This window comes from Cyclopterus lumpus, chromosome 13 (genome assembly GCF_009769545.1).
Source record: "Cyclopterus lumpus isolate fCycLum1 chromosome 13, fCycLum1.pri, whole genome shotgun sequence".
NCBI classification, from domain to species: Eukaryota; Metazoa; Chordata; class Actinopteri; order Perciformes; family Cyclopteridae; genus Cyclopterus; species Cyclopterus lumpus.
The window spans coordinates 16,047,318-16,064,494 of record NC_046978.1 but is presented as its reverse complement, the minus strand read 5'-3'; the positions used below and the strand labels follow the sequence as shown (position 1 = coordinate 16,064,494).

The following is a 17,177-nucleotide window of genomic DNA, read 5'->3' as shown; positions in this document are numbered from 1 at the left end:
TAGTTATCTTTCATTGCCTGTATTAATATATGTGAATATGGGTATGCATTCACTTGAGGATCAATAGTTGTCCTGAATTGACATTACATTAGTTATTTCAGAATAAAACTGTCATTTTCCGACGAAAACTATAATATATAAGTGTTTCGTGAATGTAAAACTACAGGGCGAATATATATATTTTCAATTCAAGGCATTATGCTTCTGTAATAAGGGCACTTTTAAAAAAAAATTTCAATTAGTTTATTTTTTAAATAGAAACCGGAAGTTATACACGTAGTTCTAGCTAGCTTGACCTGTTCATATAACCGCTGGTGTTCCTGCGTCGGCACAGCAATTGCAGAAAGAGCACTCGGTCCATTTCAACTTGCAGAAGAGCCGCATGCATTCTCTTATTAGGATGTTATCCGTAACTTAATATTAGCTAATGTTATGTACAATTGAATGTACTGATAACATTAAAGACATTTTCAAAATGCGGGTACAGCGATTGTAAGAGCGGCTCCACTGTGCCTTACTTAGCCTAGCACGAGCTGACCTGCTGAACTGGACCAGTCAAGACAATATTAGATATTAAGTGAGGCTAAGTTGAGTTTTTATAAGTAAAGGTTCGCTTCCGCATCCAGACATGGAGTCACTTGGAGGCGTTGGCACCGTCCTCGGATGCTCTGCGGGCATTGCGATGGGGGTCCTTGTGTTTTCAGCCTACAAACTTGGCTTACTGTACCAGTTGTTTCACAAGGTAGGTTGTCACAATTCAACATGGCAACTATGAACTCCATGCTTTTCCCATTCCTTTTACTCAACATGTATTTTTATTATTATTATTTTTGTAATCCTAAAAAAATCATTGCACAGATCAGTTATAGCAAATACACCTGCATGATCTGGCTTTGGAAAATCCCCAGTATTTCTTGCGTGTAGGCTGTCACAGATGAAAAGTAAGGCGCCCTCTGTTCACGTAAACTTTGACCAGCTTTGTGGTTTTCTAGCACAAAGGCCATCACAACACCCTGGTTGTTAGTGGGATTGCACAAAGACCAAAGGTGCTTCACCTGTGTGAGCCAGAACAATATGTGGCTGTTGTGAAAGACTGCTGGAGAGATGAGATAAAGGACAGGTGACCTTCGGAAGGGGTTATCAGTTTTCTTGTTTTGTTCTCTGGCAGAGCTTTTTTTTTTTTTTTTGTTTTTTTTTTTTTATAGGTTACATAATTGTTTATTTGTGTAAATCAGTGAAGTAACCGTAGGGAATTATTTGATCATTTTCCTCCCTGACGTAACCTTTTATTTTGTCCTCCTGACTCGCGTCAGACCGAGACGAAGAGCCCGCGGCATGGCGGTGAGAGTGTGGCCGCGGTGCTCCGCGCCCACGGGGTCAAGTACCTTTTCACGCTTGTCGGCGGACACATCTCGCCCATCCTGGTGGCTTGCGAGAAGGTGGGCATTCGCGTTGTGGACACTAGACACGAGGCCACTGCTGTCTTCGCTGCTGATGCTGTGGCGAGACTCTCAGGTGCAGCTTTATGTTACCAGATTAGATGAATGTATGACTCCCAGTCTTATTTGAGCCCTGCGTTGAGTCAATAACGTGTTGTGTGTGTGTGTGTTTTCCTGGGGCAGGTTGACAGCGATCTTGATTGTTTCCTCTCCAGGCACTGTTGGTGTAGCAGCAGTGACTGCTGGTCCAGGCCTCACGAACACAGTGACCGCAGTGAAGAATGCTCAGATGGCGGAATCTCCATTGCTGCTGATGGGAGGAGCTGCTGGCACACTACTTCAGGTATGACGGTCCTTTTTAAACGTGTCAGACTTCACCATGGCCCGCTCTCAACCTCGGTGTCGTAACGTCTTCATCGACTGCGTTCGTGGGACAGGGCAGAGGAGCGCTGCAAGATATCGACCAGATGTCTCTCTTCAAGCCGCTGTGCAAGTTCTGTGCCTCCATCAGGACTATCAGGGAGATCGTGCCTACCGTCAGGAAAGCCCTGGCCATCGCCCAGTCGGGGACTCCTGGTCCGGTTTTCATCGAGTTCCCCATCGACACGCTCTATCCCTACCATCTTGTGTCCAAAGAGTTTGGAGTTAAGAACCCTCCCAAAGGCCTGATGGGCAAAGTTGTCTCATGGTATGTTAGCATGTCTTCTATACACGGCACATTGCTAGTTGGTGGTGGTGAAATGCACACAAAAATGTAATGGAGATTAGAAGACCAGTTGACATTGCATCTCAAATAATTTCACATGATGATCTGATTTTTTTTGAAGGTACCTCAATAACCACCTCATGAACCTCTTTGCTGGAGCCTGGGAGACCAGAGACGTGTCTCCGCTTCCTGTTGACATCCCACAAGCCACAGACGATCAGGTAAGACCGCGCTTAGCAATAGAGGTTTGATGTCATAGTTTTTAGTGAAATACATTTAGTGTCAGACACTGTGTACACTAATTGGATGACTTAAACACAGAGTTTCTTTTCTTTTTCTTGTTTTTTTTTTTGGAACAATTCAGGTTCAAAAGTGCATAGAGCTGGTGAGTCGAGCCAAGAAACCTGTTATTCTGCTGGGTAGCCAAGCAACTCTACCCCCAACGCCGGCCGATGACATTAGGTAAAGAACAATGTGTCACCACCCTCTACTTTTGTATCTCTTATATGTTATTTGGCACTGTTTACTATATTTTTTTGCTCACCGTTGACACTAGAAAATAGTCAAATGATGTGGCTTTCAAAGCATTGAAGCATGCTTGATTTTACTTCGCAATGCACATCTGGGGGAAAAACATGTTTTCCTGCTTCATAGGAAGACATTGGAGAACCTGGGTATTCCCTGCTTCCTTGGGGGAATGTCCCGTGGCATGCTGGGTAAAGACAGCCCCATCCACATCAGACAGAACAGGCGAGATGCCCTGAAGGAGGCCGACTTGGTGCTCTTAGCAGGTCAGGCTCACAGTTTTGCAGCTTAAATTCTATATGTTAAAATAGATAGATAGATAGATAGATAGATAGATAGATAGATAGATAGATAGATACTTTATTCATCCCCAGGGGGAAATTTGTTTGAAGCAGCAGCAAGCACAATATATATAACGCAATAAAATAGTAGGGCAGGACATATTACATTTAAAAATGTAAATAATAAAAGGAAATGAAAATGAAAAATTTGAAATAAAATAAAAATGAAAGTGTATATAAGTATATAAAGTGAAAACGGTGCAAGGTGTATTGATGTTGTTCAATTTAACAGCAATAAGTTAGCTTTTTGAGTGATTAACACGGTTATACATGTGGATATGTGTTATTAACTGAATACTCTGGAAATTCATATAAATGTAATAATTCAGAAATTTAGATTCTCCAAGATTCCACAGAATGACAGCTGTTCCTTGATAAAATGAACTTAAACCAAGTCTGGAAGTTACTCCATGTTGAAATACTGTAAAGCTTCAGGCTTTTAACGTACATGCAATGTGCATGAAAGGAACATTGTGCGTTGCGTTTGCAGGCACTGTGTGTGACTTCCGGCTGAGCTACGGCAGAGTTCTTAACAGACGCAGTAAGATCATCGCGATCAACAGAGATAAGACGCAGCTGCTGAAGAACTCCGATATGTTCTGGAAGCCAACAATCGCAATTCAGGGTATGTTCACGAGTTCATGCATCATGAAACATCTCTGGTGATTAGGATATGTCACTGAAAAAAGACACTTTGTTACTTCCTCCAATTTCTACACTGAAGAAAAATACTGTGTGTACGGTATGTATTGTTACAGAATACTGACATACACATTTTACTATGGATTCATACTCAAGGCAAAATTCATCAGTCTACAATGTAAATATTGCTTTATTGGAGAAGCAGCATTCAGTTTTTCTGCTCCACATATCTGGAAGATAAGCTGCAGGTCTGCTGAGACCCTCAGAGACCCTCAGCTCCTTTTAAATCCAGATTGAAGACTTTTCTGTTTGCTGTTGCCTTTAATTGAACAAGTACAACTATTTCTTGCTTTTTGACAGTTTGTAATGGTTTTATGTGAAGCACTTTGAATTGCCTTGTTGTTGAAATGTGCCATACAAATAAACTGGCCTTGCCTTATCCTAGGCGATGCTGGTTCATTCTTAGTACGGCTTTCCAAAGGCCTGAAGGGCCATCGCTGTCCAGAGGAATGGCCTCAGACGCTCAAAGCAGGAGATGTCACCAAAGAGAAGGGAAACAGGTAAGCTGAGGGCACGATGTGTCGGCATACATTGTAAAAAAACAACAACAAAAAACATCCGTTAAACTTCTGTTCTCAATGATCTTTTTTTAAAAGTTTAACAGATTATATCTTAAATAATGGGAAAGCAAGCGCAATGTTATCAGTTATTGCAATGGGAATGCAACTACTGTGTAACTACAACATTGTGTCTCTGTCACATAAACTACAGTGTGTGCATGTGTATATGTGTATATATATATATATATATATATATATATATATATATATATATATATATATATATATATACACACTACCGTTCAAAGTGTGGAGTCACTTAGAAATGTCCTTATTTTTCAAAGAAAAGTACTGTTTTCTTAAATGAAGATAACATTAAATTAATCAGAAATACACTAATGTGGTAAATAACTATTCTAGATGGAAACGTCTGGTTTTTAATGAAATATCTACATTAGGTGTATAGAGGCCCATTTCCAGCAACTATCACTCCAGTGTTCTAATGGTACGTTGTGTTCTTAGGAGACTAATGGATGATTAGAACACCCTTAAAAACACTTGTGCAATTATGTTAAAACAGTTATGCTGAGAGAAGCTATACAACTGCTGCAAATGGAGCATTCTTTGATGAAAGCAAAGTTTGAAGAACAAAATTAATATTTCAAATAAAAATCATTATTGCTAACCTTGTCAATGTCTTGACTATATTTTCTATTCATTTTGCAACTCATTTGATAAAAAGTCTGAGTTTTCATGGAAAACACGAAATTGTCTGGGTGACCCCAAACTTCTGAACGGTAGTGTGTGTGTGTGTGTGTGTGTATATATATATATATATATATATATGCTTTTTTAAATTTTTATTTCAGGGCCAAAGCTGATGAGAAGACCGAACACCACTTAAATCCCTTGAAGGTTCTCCACTGTGTGGATGAGCTGATGGCGGAGGACAGCATCATTGTTGCTGACGGGGGGGATTTCGTTGGAAGTGCTGCTTACATAATGAGACCAAGAGGACCTATGCGATGGCTAGACCCAGGTTAGATCTCGTAGACCAAACCGCAGTGTGTTACTTAAAGAAATGTTGGGATTAAAGCAATGGAAATGTGGTTATTTAAATGTGAGAGGAGAGGGCTTGCAATGTGATTTGTCCTTTGTCAGTTGTTTGTCGATTTGTCGGCACACAAAGAGGTTACAGAAATCCAAAAATCACAAGATTATCACAGCAATGTGTCCTGAGGTCATTGTTGTGCTTTCTTAGCCGTCACAGTGACGTAACTCTACTGTTTGTTGTCCCTCCAGGAGCCTTTGGGACCTTGGGAGTGGGAGGAGGATTTGCCCTGGGGGCAAAACTGTGCCGGCCTGAATCTGAGGTACAGTATTAATTCAGTGTTTTGTCTGATCGATGTTCACCCATTGTGAATGAAATCCTACATTTCTGTGCTCTTCAGGTGTGGATAGTGTACGGCGACGGCTCCTTAGGATACAGTGTGGCAGAGTTTGACACATTCACTAGACACAAGGTAAAGTCACTTGGACACATTATCTGTACGTACACATGTACAAATATGCAATAGTAGAATGAATACTGCAAATACATGAAAGTCATGCCGCCGTTAGCATAATAATAATACCGGTGTAAGTTGTGGGCAGTTATTATTTTTGCTTGTGCTAATCCACATTTATTCTTTTGTCCCCCCCCACCCCCCCCCCCCCAGACACCAGTTATAGCTGTGGTGGGAAATGACGCGTGTTGGAGTCAGATATCCAGAGAGCAGGTTCCCATCCTCGGCAGCAATGTGGCGTGCGGCCTTGCGTTTACAGGTGTATATTTTCGACATGATGGCTGATGGCTTGTAGGATTACGTAGTTTATATTCCATTCACGTATGATTTAACTGGGCAGCTAGTAGCTGGCACATTATATTCTCTTCTCCTTGTTGCAGATTATCACATAGTGACGGATGGTTACGGTGGTAAGGGTTACCTCATAGGGCGCGAGGACGAGGACCGGCTAAGCGACATCATCAGACAAGCTCAGAGGGAAACTCGGGAGGGCAAGGCTACACTTCTCAACGTCCTGATCGGGAAGACCAACTTCAGAGAGGGCTCCATCTCTGTATAAGGCAGCTGTGGTTTCTTTAAACTTCTCCACTTACCTTTGGCCCTTCATAGACTTTACTATAAGGCTCTATGTGGGGTTTCAGAGAGTAGGGAGGTAGTGCTGGATACTGTGTAGAGCCCTGCCCTCACCAGACCTATGCTAATCCTTTGTGCCCTTAAAGCCATATTTCCTCTTTGGTAAGAGGAAATAAACTTTACAGTTTGCTGATCTCCTTTAAGAGTTAATGAAACATCTGTTGCAATATCACTTCCCTCTTCAGAATTGTCGAAAAAAACCAGTGAGACATCTTGATATTTCAGACTGTTTATAAACCTGCAGGCTCAGTTATTTACTCTTTTCGTTCTACTTGAGGGAAATACTCCAGCTCCAGATCTGCCAGCCTAGAAACAAAGTCTTTTGTTGTGCGTCGTGCAACTTTCAGGTTAATGTTGTGCTGTTTGAGATAATCGATGCATTTTAAGAAGGGAAAGAGGGAAAAGTAAGAACCGTGCTTTGTTAAGGGAGTGTACCTCTTCAGGAGCGTTTGACCTTTAAACAGCCTATTATAACCGTCTTGCAAATAAACCAGTGACTGAACATTATTTGTGCGAGAGAGCATTGGTTTAAGTTCTCAAATGCGACCAGTATGCCTTTTTTTGTTATCAAATCGAACATGGGAGTCTTTTTATGAGGAGAGATGAAACCTTACAGCTGTAATATTCTATATCGCTTGATGATTTGGAATAGAAATGTTAAATGGAAAATATTTTTGGAATGTTATGAAGATTGACAAATGGTATGCCTTTTTATTTGTTTGATTGTGTCTTTGAATACATTGATATGTGTCGATTTGAAAATGTGTCTGCTGAATCAGATATGTATTTGAATTTTTAATACTGACTTGCATTGCTGTGGGTTATCGTTTCAAGTACGCCTATAAACAATATGTATGCACTATAATTCTAACTTATTTACTCACCAGGTAAACATGTGTGAATTGTCCCCCTCTTAATATGTATTGCTGTTTTATTTGGTACTTTGAGAGGAGTTATGTCAAACTTGAATCCTACAATGTTATTTGGGGTTCATTCTCAAATAAATTGGAAAAAAAAGGAAGTGGGTGATGACTGTTTTAAAATACTTCTGTTATGTATGAAGTCGGACTTCTGCTTTATGGTATCACTAATAAGACGCATGCCCTGTACTCTTTGAAAACATGGCAAAGCATATTGAGTGTATTAGACAAACTTTACCCATGGTGCAAGGGGGTCCACACTTTCTGGGTAAATATTTCATGTACTAATTATTAATAGTGTAATTTGTGGGGTCCATAAACATGTATACGCCTGTATTTGTTATGATTAGGGAGCGAGCAGCTGTAGCACTAGCAGAGTGCTTCAAATTGATTTCATATGTCATATATCTTGGTACCATCTCCACATCAGTTATACACTATAAATGTTTATATGTCATTTGAAAAAAAAAAACCGCAACCTGGTTTACACCAGACAAGACACTAAAGGATTCAAATAGCAAATACTTTAAATGTATTGAGGGGCTGTGAATTATTTTTTTCCGGAATATTTAAAATGCAGTTTTCATTTGAAACAGGGGATGACAGGCTAGTATCCTGGAGGAGTTTATACTGACGTGTAACTGTTTGGCATACCTTATGGGGAAAGAAAAACAACAACAACACGCATGTATTCCGGGAAAACAGGCCACCTGCTGCGAGGTGTATCGATACATGAACTTGTATCGATTGTCTACTCACGACGCCTTGCACACCAAGACGGATTGTGTAGATTAGTTTGCCCCTAAAAGTCTGCAGTCCGCACAGCAATTTAATAGAGCAAGCAACAGTTTATGATGTACGCAACATCGTATACTGTATATACAGTCTATTGTACTGTAGGTTGTCTTCCCTGTCTTGCCCTTGCTTGACGTCACTTTGCTGCTTTCATGTGCTCTTTGTTAATCTCCCCTTCCTAGCTTTAAAATGGCAAATACGTGTTTTTGTCGTAATATACTATTATGGTATTAATATATTTTGTGATGTAGTGCAAAATAAAAACTATATGCACGTGAAATATGACTACACATAATACAGTAGTTATAAACCCTATCCTATTAACCATCGTCGTGTCCGCTTAATCTGGGCAGTTCATGCACGCCTGTCATAGATGTGCGCTGTCGCTGATTCTAAGTGATATTTACGAGTTTGCTGTGACGCGTCGCCTTTTTTAAAAATATATTCCTGCAGCACTTGAACGCATCGCAGAATTTACAGGCGGCGACTTCAGCAGATCCGCAAAACTTAAACATAGACTGTCTCTGTGGCAGCCAGTGAAGTCGAGAGCATTTCTGGTGTTTACTGGCACTCTGCGGAGGAGAGGACATTTGTTTCGTTTAACAACAAATATATTCTGCTTTATTTACTCCATTCCCTCAGAATGATCAGTAAAACGAAGGGAATTGTGGGCTTTTGACAACCTCGGAGATGGTTAGCTAACTTAACTTAGCTTAAAGCAACAACAACAAAAAAACTAGCTAGTAATTGTTGCGGTTCCTTTGTTCGTTATTCTTTGGTGACACAGCACCCGTTAATCACCAGGATAGCATTAACACCATCAAAAGGTGTTTAAAAAAAAGAAAAGAAGAAAAAAAGGCCGCAACTAAAGTCGATGTCCGACTTTTGCTGACTTTACCTCGTTTTAACCAAAACGGATTTCTCTTTGAACGGGAAATAAAACACCGGGCATTAACTTAGCGTCACCTATACCAAGGTAAGTAACGTCGATGGTCACGTGTGTGTGTGAACGGAAGTGAAGTTATATATTTATTGTGTGACCTGTGACTGGTTGTCTGTTTAGAAATTAATGCTACTTTTCATACAAGTTGACTGGTTAAGGTGTGCTCCGAGTGACGCTAACGTTCCCCACATGTTTGCTGTTGGACCGGTGGGACGGTGACTTCATGTTAAGAGTCAAGAAAAACAAACATTAAGGAAACACCAGCTACTCCACAGTTTCCAGGAACAATATCACCTCTGTAGCTTCTGTTTAAATGGATAACGACGTGTGACATCATTAAGGCTACGTGTTGCCAGGAAGGACATTTATGAATCGTTTCCTGTTTGCAAAAATTATGCTGGCTTAAAGTTGGACAAGTGGATGCATCGTTTTCATTTGCCATGACCCGTTGACCTGGCCGGGATATGTTAATTATAATTTCCTCTATGAAATGATGCCAATATAATAAAAAGGTAGTTGAGAGGGAAGCTTCACAAATGACAGCGAACACAACATATGCACTGACACTTACACTTTACATAGTTAGTGTGTGTGTATAGTTCTCAAAAGATAACATGTGGTCAATCCTGTTTCTGTTCCAGGACTTGAATGGCCTCCATTGTTGCAGTGAAAACTGAGAAGCGACCTGCAGCTGATTCTCAGGATGTGGATGCGGACACGAATGCAAAAAAGCCCAGGTAAGCTCAGGGAGCCAGCTGCACACTCCTTAGCCATGACTCGTGCATCAGTTTTGACTCCAGGGCTGATTTAAAATCTTAGTTTACTTGAGTGAGTAGGTTTTAGTTTAACGTTACACGTGACAAGTTATTCTGCTTGTTTAATGCTGTGTGGGAGGATTTGGGAAGCACCGGCTTTGAAAACTGTCATGTAATCTCTGCGTGCCCCCAAAGGAAACTGCTACCCAGCCTGAAAACCAAGCGAGCCCCTGAGCTCGTCCTGGTGATTGGCACGGGGGTAAGCTCTGCAGTGGCCCCCGAAGTCCCTGCACTCCGCTCCTGGAAAGGCCTCATCCAGGCCTTGCTGGATGCAGCCAATGACTTTGACCTACTAGAGGAGGAGGAAAGTCGACGTTTCCAGAAGCACATGCAGGAAGATAAGAATTTGGTTCACGTGGCCCACGACCTCATTCAGAAACTTTCCCCGGTAAGTCTGCTTTAGCCTTTTTTCCTTGCCTTCTCTCTCCACCAGCATGTACAAACACATGGCAGACAGGCTGTCAGCCCACTGTCCTTTCCCTCAGCCAGGGACATTTTGTCCTAACTTTCATGGATTGGGATAAGACATCTTAGACCGCTATCTTATTACCTCGAGCTAATAACTACATAACTTGTTTGTGAGACTTTTTGTTGAAAAATTATTTTGGTCAATACAAAGGTTTTAACCGGTTGCTGTGAAATTGATCACGCATGTAAGGAGCAGACCTGTTTACTGTTTCTCAGTCATTATTGATGAAGGCACACAAGCTGAATCACATTAGTTCACCTTAGTAACCCTCCCTTGCCTTCCTTTACGGTTGACAGCAAATATAGAGCATTGAACTAGTTTTCTATGCATATTTTCCGTATTCATGTGTATATATACAGGTTAAACCTTCACTACTGCGTACTAGGGAGTAATGCACAAAGCTACATTTATAATGGTAGTTTGGCTGGCGAAGGCCACTGATGCTTCGGTTTCATCCAAAGTCCACATTGAAAAGAACTTCCCCAAATTGTGTTTAGTGTTCAGTGTCGAGGTTTAAATGTTTCCGATTGTTCAGTCTGCTGTTCAAAAAGAACAATGCCTAATCAGAGCTGCAGCACCAAGGGGCAACATCACAGCCCAATGCCATCGAAGAATGTGATGAACCAATCAAGCCCACCACAACTACTAGAGCATTCCTGCCACCTGACCATACACACACAAGAATATCTTCACACAGTTTTAAAACCTGACTTTTTTCTTATTTTTTACTGTTTCTTTAAGACAGTAAAATTGTATTATAGACCAATACAATTGTTACACATGAATTGATAACAATGCAGAGGATAAGGACATTTCTGTATTTCCATAAAACTCTGTTTTCTTTCTATATTGGACCGGTCCGGTCTGGAGCACGGCTGGCAGATGGGAGCGTTAATACAGTTTGCCTCCTGTGTTAGTCATGTCTCATCGCTCTTTTGACATTGATAAAATGCTTTGTTTCTCCTCTCAGCCTGTTGTCAGAAAGGGAACAAGCAAGCAGCGCTTTTATGGCTTTATCCAACGTGTTTATTTCGATCCGCAGTCGCGCAGACACCAGCCCACTGCTGTCGGATAGAGACACAGCAGGCTCGAGCATGCTGAGGGGGAAAAAACAAGCATAGAATAATGTGAGCCACTCGGCCCCCTCGCCCCGATTTTCCATTCAGACAATTAAAGCACCACCCAAACAGCTAGCATACAGTAAAGTACAGTAGAGTATATATACTGTACTTTATATATATATATATATATATATATATATATATATATATATATATACACACACACACACACACACACACACACACACACACAATATGTCCTAGTATCAAAATACCATAAGAAAATTACAGCATATGAGGGGGTGAGAGACCTGCTGTCGGTCCATTTAATTCCAGTAAAAGTGGTGGGAGTTTAACCCACTTTTCATGGAATGGTGGTTTGCAGGCTCACAGTTTCAGGTAATGAGGGTAATCTGAAGTAGTAAAAAAAAAGAGAGAATGTTTTGGCTGTAAATCCTCTTACAGCCTTGACTGTGGCAAAAAAAACAAAAAACAAAATAGCCTAATAACAACTTTGCAGACTAGTTTGTTCAGACACAAATTATAAACAATGTTTTCCGCAGGGTCATTGAGGTTTTGCCGTTGTGTCTGTATGAGCTGTTCAGGAAAACGGCTGCGCTTCCTTGGCACCTCAGCAAAACACCTGCCACGACTTGGTCATATATTCCAGATTCAGATGTTACACACACTATTTATAATAGTTAAAATACAAAGATTCATGAAACTATCGAGCATTACATATAACGAGAGCGTCTGCGATATGATCCCTCGGGTAGCAGCCATTAGTATCTGGACCCGGGACCTACAACCGATAGATAATTGAGAATTATCAATTTTAACCGGTGCAGCCTTTACGGTCCAGGGAACACACCGACCAATTACATGCGTTGTAGATCACATCACATGATGCTACACAGCCAGTGACGAGAGGCACGAACAGTCGGAATATAAGTTATATTTCACCTCTCCAAGAGGAGAAATGTGGACAGAGAAACCAGCTCCTTTAATTAACCAGGAATGTGCAGCCTCTTTTGGGTACATTCTTCCAATGGACGGTTTAAAACCAGTCTGTCTCGTATGTCCAGAGACCGTGACGGACTCATCTTTTGAGCAAATGTACCAACTTAAATCTTAAATGAAGGCACAGAAAAATAAACGATCTATGAGCCCAACAATAATACTAACGGAGAGGAGAATAGAGCTGAAACGAGTGGTTTCAATAACCACAGATAAAGTCCCTGCACACACACTTTCTCTTTTTAGCAGATGAGAATGAGAATATATCGAGGCTTTTTGTGTGTGACATCACTTCACACCTGAATTAATTAATTATTTTAAGAAAACCTTTTTCAAAAGCTTTCTGTAAGGTTTTAAACCCAGCCCTTTTTGTAATGGAAATGAGATAATGTATTATTATTAGAGTATTTATAATTCATCTAGTTAAATTTGAAAACTGACTATAAATATTGTTACAATCTTTATTTGCACAACACTTCATTTATTTTATTTCACAGTCAGATACAGATGTTAATGCCACTATTAGGCACACGTTGGACATTATTGGGATGTTCCGGACCTTTTGCATGAGGAAATCTTCTCGAACTGGACCTCGTTGAGCATTAATTGAATACACCTGCCGTGGGTTATCCCCACGTGCTCGTTGGCCCCAGAAAGGTTCGTATCCATCCAGCATCCGTGTAATTCGGAGCAGGAGACGGTGAAGTGCAGTCGATTTTCAAAACTAGCATGTTTAAATAAAATGTATTCATGGAAAAATAATTTGGTTCAGAACAAATTTTATTTTTTTTTGAAAACAGAGTTGTTTACTTGCACGCCATTTTGTGAGACAGCCCAAGGACACAGCGACCGGTGCGGGTGCTGTAGACGGAAGATGTGGATAATGAGCTTCTTCCTGTGGAAAGGACTCCCGCTGTTGAGCCCATTAGAGCTGTAATCTCTGGAAGTCAGCGGATCACCGTGGTCACTACATCTCTACACAACCCTTTGCTATTCTTAGCTGTCCAACTCTTTATTTTAAATTTTTTAATTTTTTAACGTCATGCTCTGCCAGGTAAAGTAAGAGTTGGACTGTGCAGTCACAGCCCATAATCTCTTAAGTGTGTGTGCGTGGAGATACTTGAAGAGCTGTGGGTTAGCCAGCGGGGACGGCGGGTTTGATACAGAACAAAGTTGCCCTGGAGTAGACATGTTGGAAAAACTGGTACACACTTGAAACACTCCTGAAGTTGAATTTCCCCTGAGGGTGGCGAGAACGGGAAGTCTTCCTGAAAATAAATAAATAAAGTCTGGAGGACATGCCTAACGTTGTATATGAGTCAGTACTCAAGTTTGGGCCTAAGCTCCCGGATAAAGGATGATAACTAACGTACTTATTTATCCTATCTTTACCGTTAACACTTCTTTACGCTACTATCCCCTTTGTTACACTGCAGATGTCCCCACTGCGGGACTAATAAATGATGATTTCATTTTATCATAATAACATTTTAACATAAAACTATTCACACTCTCTTTAATTTTGATATTAAATAAATAGACCAATATTTTACATCTACTTTTCTGTATGTTCCTGAGGGGAAATTACACAACACTGTTGGTCATTTTCTCCAGTATTTGTGGGAGCAAATATTCAGTGGTTCCGTTGTGCTTCTAATCTCGGACAATAAAACATTATCTTTCAACTCTTGCTCAAACTGGCCTCAAATGCACACTTATTTTAAGAGGCGCATTGTCGGGTAACAAGTAAAACTGTGAAGAGTTCCAACCTATGAAAAGACGACTTGTTTGTGAACGTGCACTTGAGATCATGGTTGCAGTGATGTGACAATGGCCTCCCATGTATTTAAATATTTTACCACGAAAATCCCCTAAAGGTAATTATTCTCATGTTCAAACAAGTGAAACTTGGCCGTTGCCAAAGACTAACAGGGTCGGAGTTTCATTTCCTAGTGAGGCCCTTCACTAAAAATACACTTGTGGTACAGTAACGTTTTGATAAAATGAAGAACAAACTAAATTGCACCTCACGATGACACACTAATCTCTTTTGTTTACGCTCAAGGTTATTTTATTAATCATTTTTACAGTTGCTACACAAAGCAATTTTGTCCATTTCTTGTGCTCGCAAATCCAAGCGGATTTGGGGACAGTTTCTCCTTATTTATTTCTCATTTGCACCAGTCGCACTGGATCACCAGTGCAGCTGCTGCACTTCCTGTTCAGATGTCGTCATATTGCATTCAGCGCTGTTTAAAGGTGCTGACAATCGAAGTATAAGTAGGTAGACGCAGTTCATTTGGCCTTCTGTCTATGTCTTAAGTGCTGTGAAACTGACGTTTCTTATTATTTATTTTTTCTTTCTTTAAAACAGAGAACCGGCAACGTGCGCTCCACGTTCTTCAAGGACTGTCTGTATGAGGTGTTTGACGATTTGGAGTGTAAGATGGAGCATGCAGGGAAACATCTCCTGCGCTCGGTGCTGCATCTGATGGAGAGCGGCGCCCTGGTTCTCACCACTAACTTTGACAACCTGTTGGAGATCTATGCAGCTCACCAGGGCACCAAGCTGGAGTCTTTGGACCTGACGGACGAGAAGAAGGTAAACACTGCACGGATTACGTTATGGCATTGATTGATCTTCCCTGCCCTCGTATGATCCAGTTGGCTTTTTCAGAGTGCAAAGGTTATTTATGTTCAGATTGTATGAGGTTTAAAAGCCAGTTATTTTTCTTTTATCCCAAATAACAGACACACTAGTCTGGAGAGCAAAAAAAATCGAAGGTAAATCTGCCTCAATAGTGTGTTGTCCTCTGAGCATATGGGTCAACTCAACTCTGACTGCACAGTTACATTGACCAGTTTTAGAGACAAATGGATAACGCTTTGACCTGAAAGAGCCGGTTGTCTGCGAGTGCTGGAGGAAGGTTAAAGTTCTCACCATTACTCAGCTGCTGTCTATTTTTATAGATTGAACAATATTTGCTTTGGATTTAACGAGTAAGTGTTTGTTTTCCCACTGTTTTCCCAAGTGTTTGTTTCATGTCGATTGTTCTCGTGTCATCTTATTTATCTCCCAGTTTATTTAAAGCGAGGTTGATTTTTATTTGTTAAATAGAACATACATAAGAAGTGGTCATAGTTTTCTGGGAGACCTGTTGCTTTGCCTCTCAGTCCTGGTATTTATGCCTCGACTCCATCAGGGCTAATATCCTCTAACTGCTGTTCAGTGATTTACCTCCCTGCCCAGCCAGAACAGGATTGAGTGCAATGAACTGTTAACTGAGTGTGTGTGTGTGTGTGTGTGTGTGTGTGTGTGTAGGTGTTGGAGTGGGCTCAGGAGAAACGGAGGTTAAGTGTCCTGCATATCCATGGTGTTTACACCAACCCAAGTGGTATTGTACTGCACCCTGCAGGCTACCAGAATGTACTGAGGAACACTGAAGTTATGGTGAGCCCTGTGGTTGTGAATGATGGAATCACACCTGTACCTGCACGTTGGTGTATTTTAAATGGTAGGTTTTGTGTAATAATAATAATAATAATAATATATATATATATATATATCTATATTACCGCGGGTTTCAACAGCGTGAGATCCAGAAGCTGTATGAGACCAAATCGTTTGTGTTTCTCGGCTGCGGACGCACGGTAGACGACACGACCTTCCAGGCGCTGTTCTTGGAGGCGGTGAAACACAAGTCGGACCTGGAGCACTTCATGCTCGTGCGGCGGGAGGACGTGGGCGAGTTCAAGAAGCTGCGCGACAACATGCTGGACAAGGGCATCAAGGTCATCTCCTATGGAGACGAGTATGCCGACCTGCCCGAGTACTTCGAGAGGCTGGCCAATGAGATCTGCAACCGCGACGTGGCCACCAACGGCTGGGGTGAGGAGGATTTAAAGTTGTCGTTTGTGTGCCGTGTTTACAGTCGGACTCGGGTAAACTCAGAGCTCCGCCTCTCTTGATTTTAACCATTCTTCTCGAAGAAAATGTAGGATTCATTACATTTCAATTAAATAGATCTCCTTAACTTGCTCTTCTTTCAGAAAGCGGTTCAGAATATGATGTGCCTGCATTTTAATAACTCTTTTTTTTTTTTCATCTTTATCTACAGGGTCTCCTTCACAAACTGGGGAAGAAGAGCAAAATGGCTTTAACACACAGAAAAGCCTCCTTCAAGGTTAGGACTGAATGCTTCTTTGACTTCAGGCAGTTGGCCGCTTGCAAGAGACGTTTCCAGAATAATACAATAAACGCACTGTGAAAGGCTCTTGTTTTCTTACTGCATGCTGGTAGATAGAAAATTCAAGTCCGTTCTGGATTTTCCGTATCAAACGACCTGCTGGTATTCCTTTTACGCAAAGATACAGCTGACTTTGCAGTATTGCGTGCATGTCAGTGGCAACATTGCAGTTTCTGCTCTTTTTGTTTCTCAACTTTACACTCAAGTCCCTTCCTTCTCTTTTTGCCCCAGACCATCATTCTTGACAGGCACACAGTCGGGGATCAGTATCAGTCATTTTCCTTCACAGCTCATGAGATCAGTCGACTTTGAGTAGTACTCGAGTCTAACTACGGACCACGGGGGACCGAAAAGCCGTTTCAGTGTTCTGCAGATGTCTGATTTAAAAAAAAAAAAAAAAAAAAACTGGTGTAAAAGGGAAAAAGAAATTTGATGTAAACCGTCAAGGCCAAAAAGCAACCTCAGTTCCACTGGACTGTATTTAAATGTTTTCTCAACA

At 41.1% G+C, this 17,177-nt stretch overlaps 2 protein-coding genes across 3 annotated transcripts; both read left to right on the top strand.

The window, feature by feature from the left end:
* The first annotated feature begins 306 nt into the window (after positions 1 to 306).
* Positions 307 to 7,432, top strand: ilvbl (ilvB (bacterial acetolactate synthase)-like). The gene is made up of 14 exons (XM_034549148.1): positions 307 to 742; positions 1,314 to 1,515; positions 1,655 to 1,782; positions 1,877 to 2,127; positions 2,267 to 2,366; positions 2,510 to 2,607; positions 2,800 to 2,936; positions 3,502 to 3,636; positions 4,099 to 4,213; positions 5,083 to 5,252; positions 5,516 to 5,586; positions 5,665 to 5,736; positions 5,932 to 6,037; positions 6,159 to 7,432. Exons 1-14 carry the CDS (start codon positions 629 to 631, stop codon positions 6,335 to 6,337), a joined length of 1,878 nt encoding a protein of 625 aa, XP_034405039.1. The 5' UTR covers positions 307 to 628; the 3' UTR covers positions 6,338 to 7,432.
* Positions 7,433 to 8,585: 1,153 nt separating this feature from the next.
* fam118b (family with sequence similarity 118 member B) lies at positions 8,586 to 17,087 on the top strand. 2 transcript variants are annotated; one of them, XM_034548600.1, is made up of 8 exons: positions 8,586 to 9,102; positions 9,711 to 9,806; positions 10,020 to 10,272; positions 14,806 to 15,033; positions 15,754 to 15,946; positions 16,087 to 16,320; positions 16,550 to 16,615; positions 16,910 to 17,087. In XM_034548600.1, the coding sequence occupies exons 2-8, from the start codon at positions 9,718 to 9,720 to the stop codon at positions 16,921 to 16,923; spliced, it is 1,077 nt and encodes a 358-aa protein (XP_034404491.1). In that variant the 5' UTR covers positions 8,586 to 9,102; positions 9,711 to 9,717; the 3' UTR covers positions 16,924 to 17,087. The 2 variants fall into 2 exon arrangements, with proteins under 2 accessions (XP_034404491.1, XP_034404490.1); XM_034548599.1 differs by having other exon boundaries at positions 8,587 to 9,102; positions 15,754 to 15,882; positions 16,023 to 16,320.
* The last annotated feature ends 90 nt before the right edge of the window (positions 17,088 to 17,177 follow it).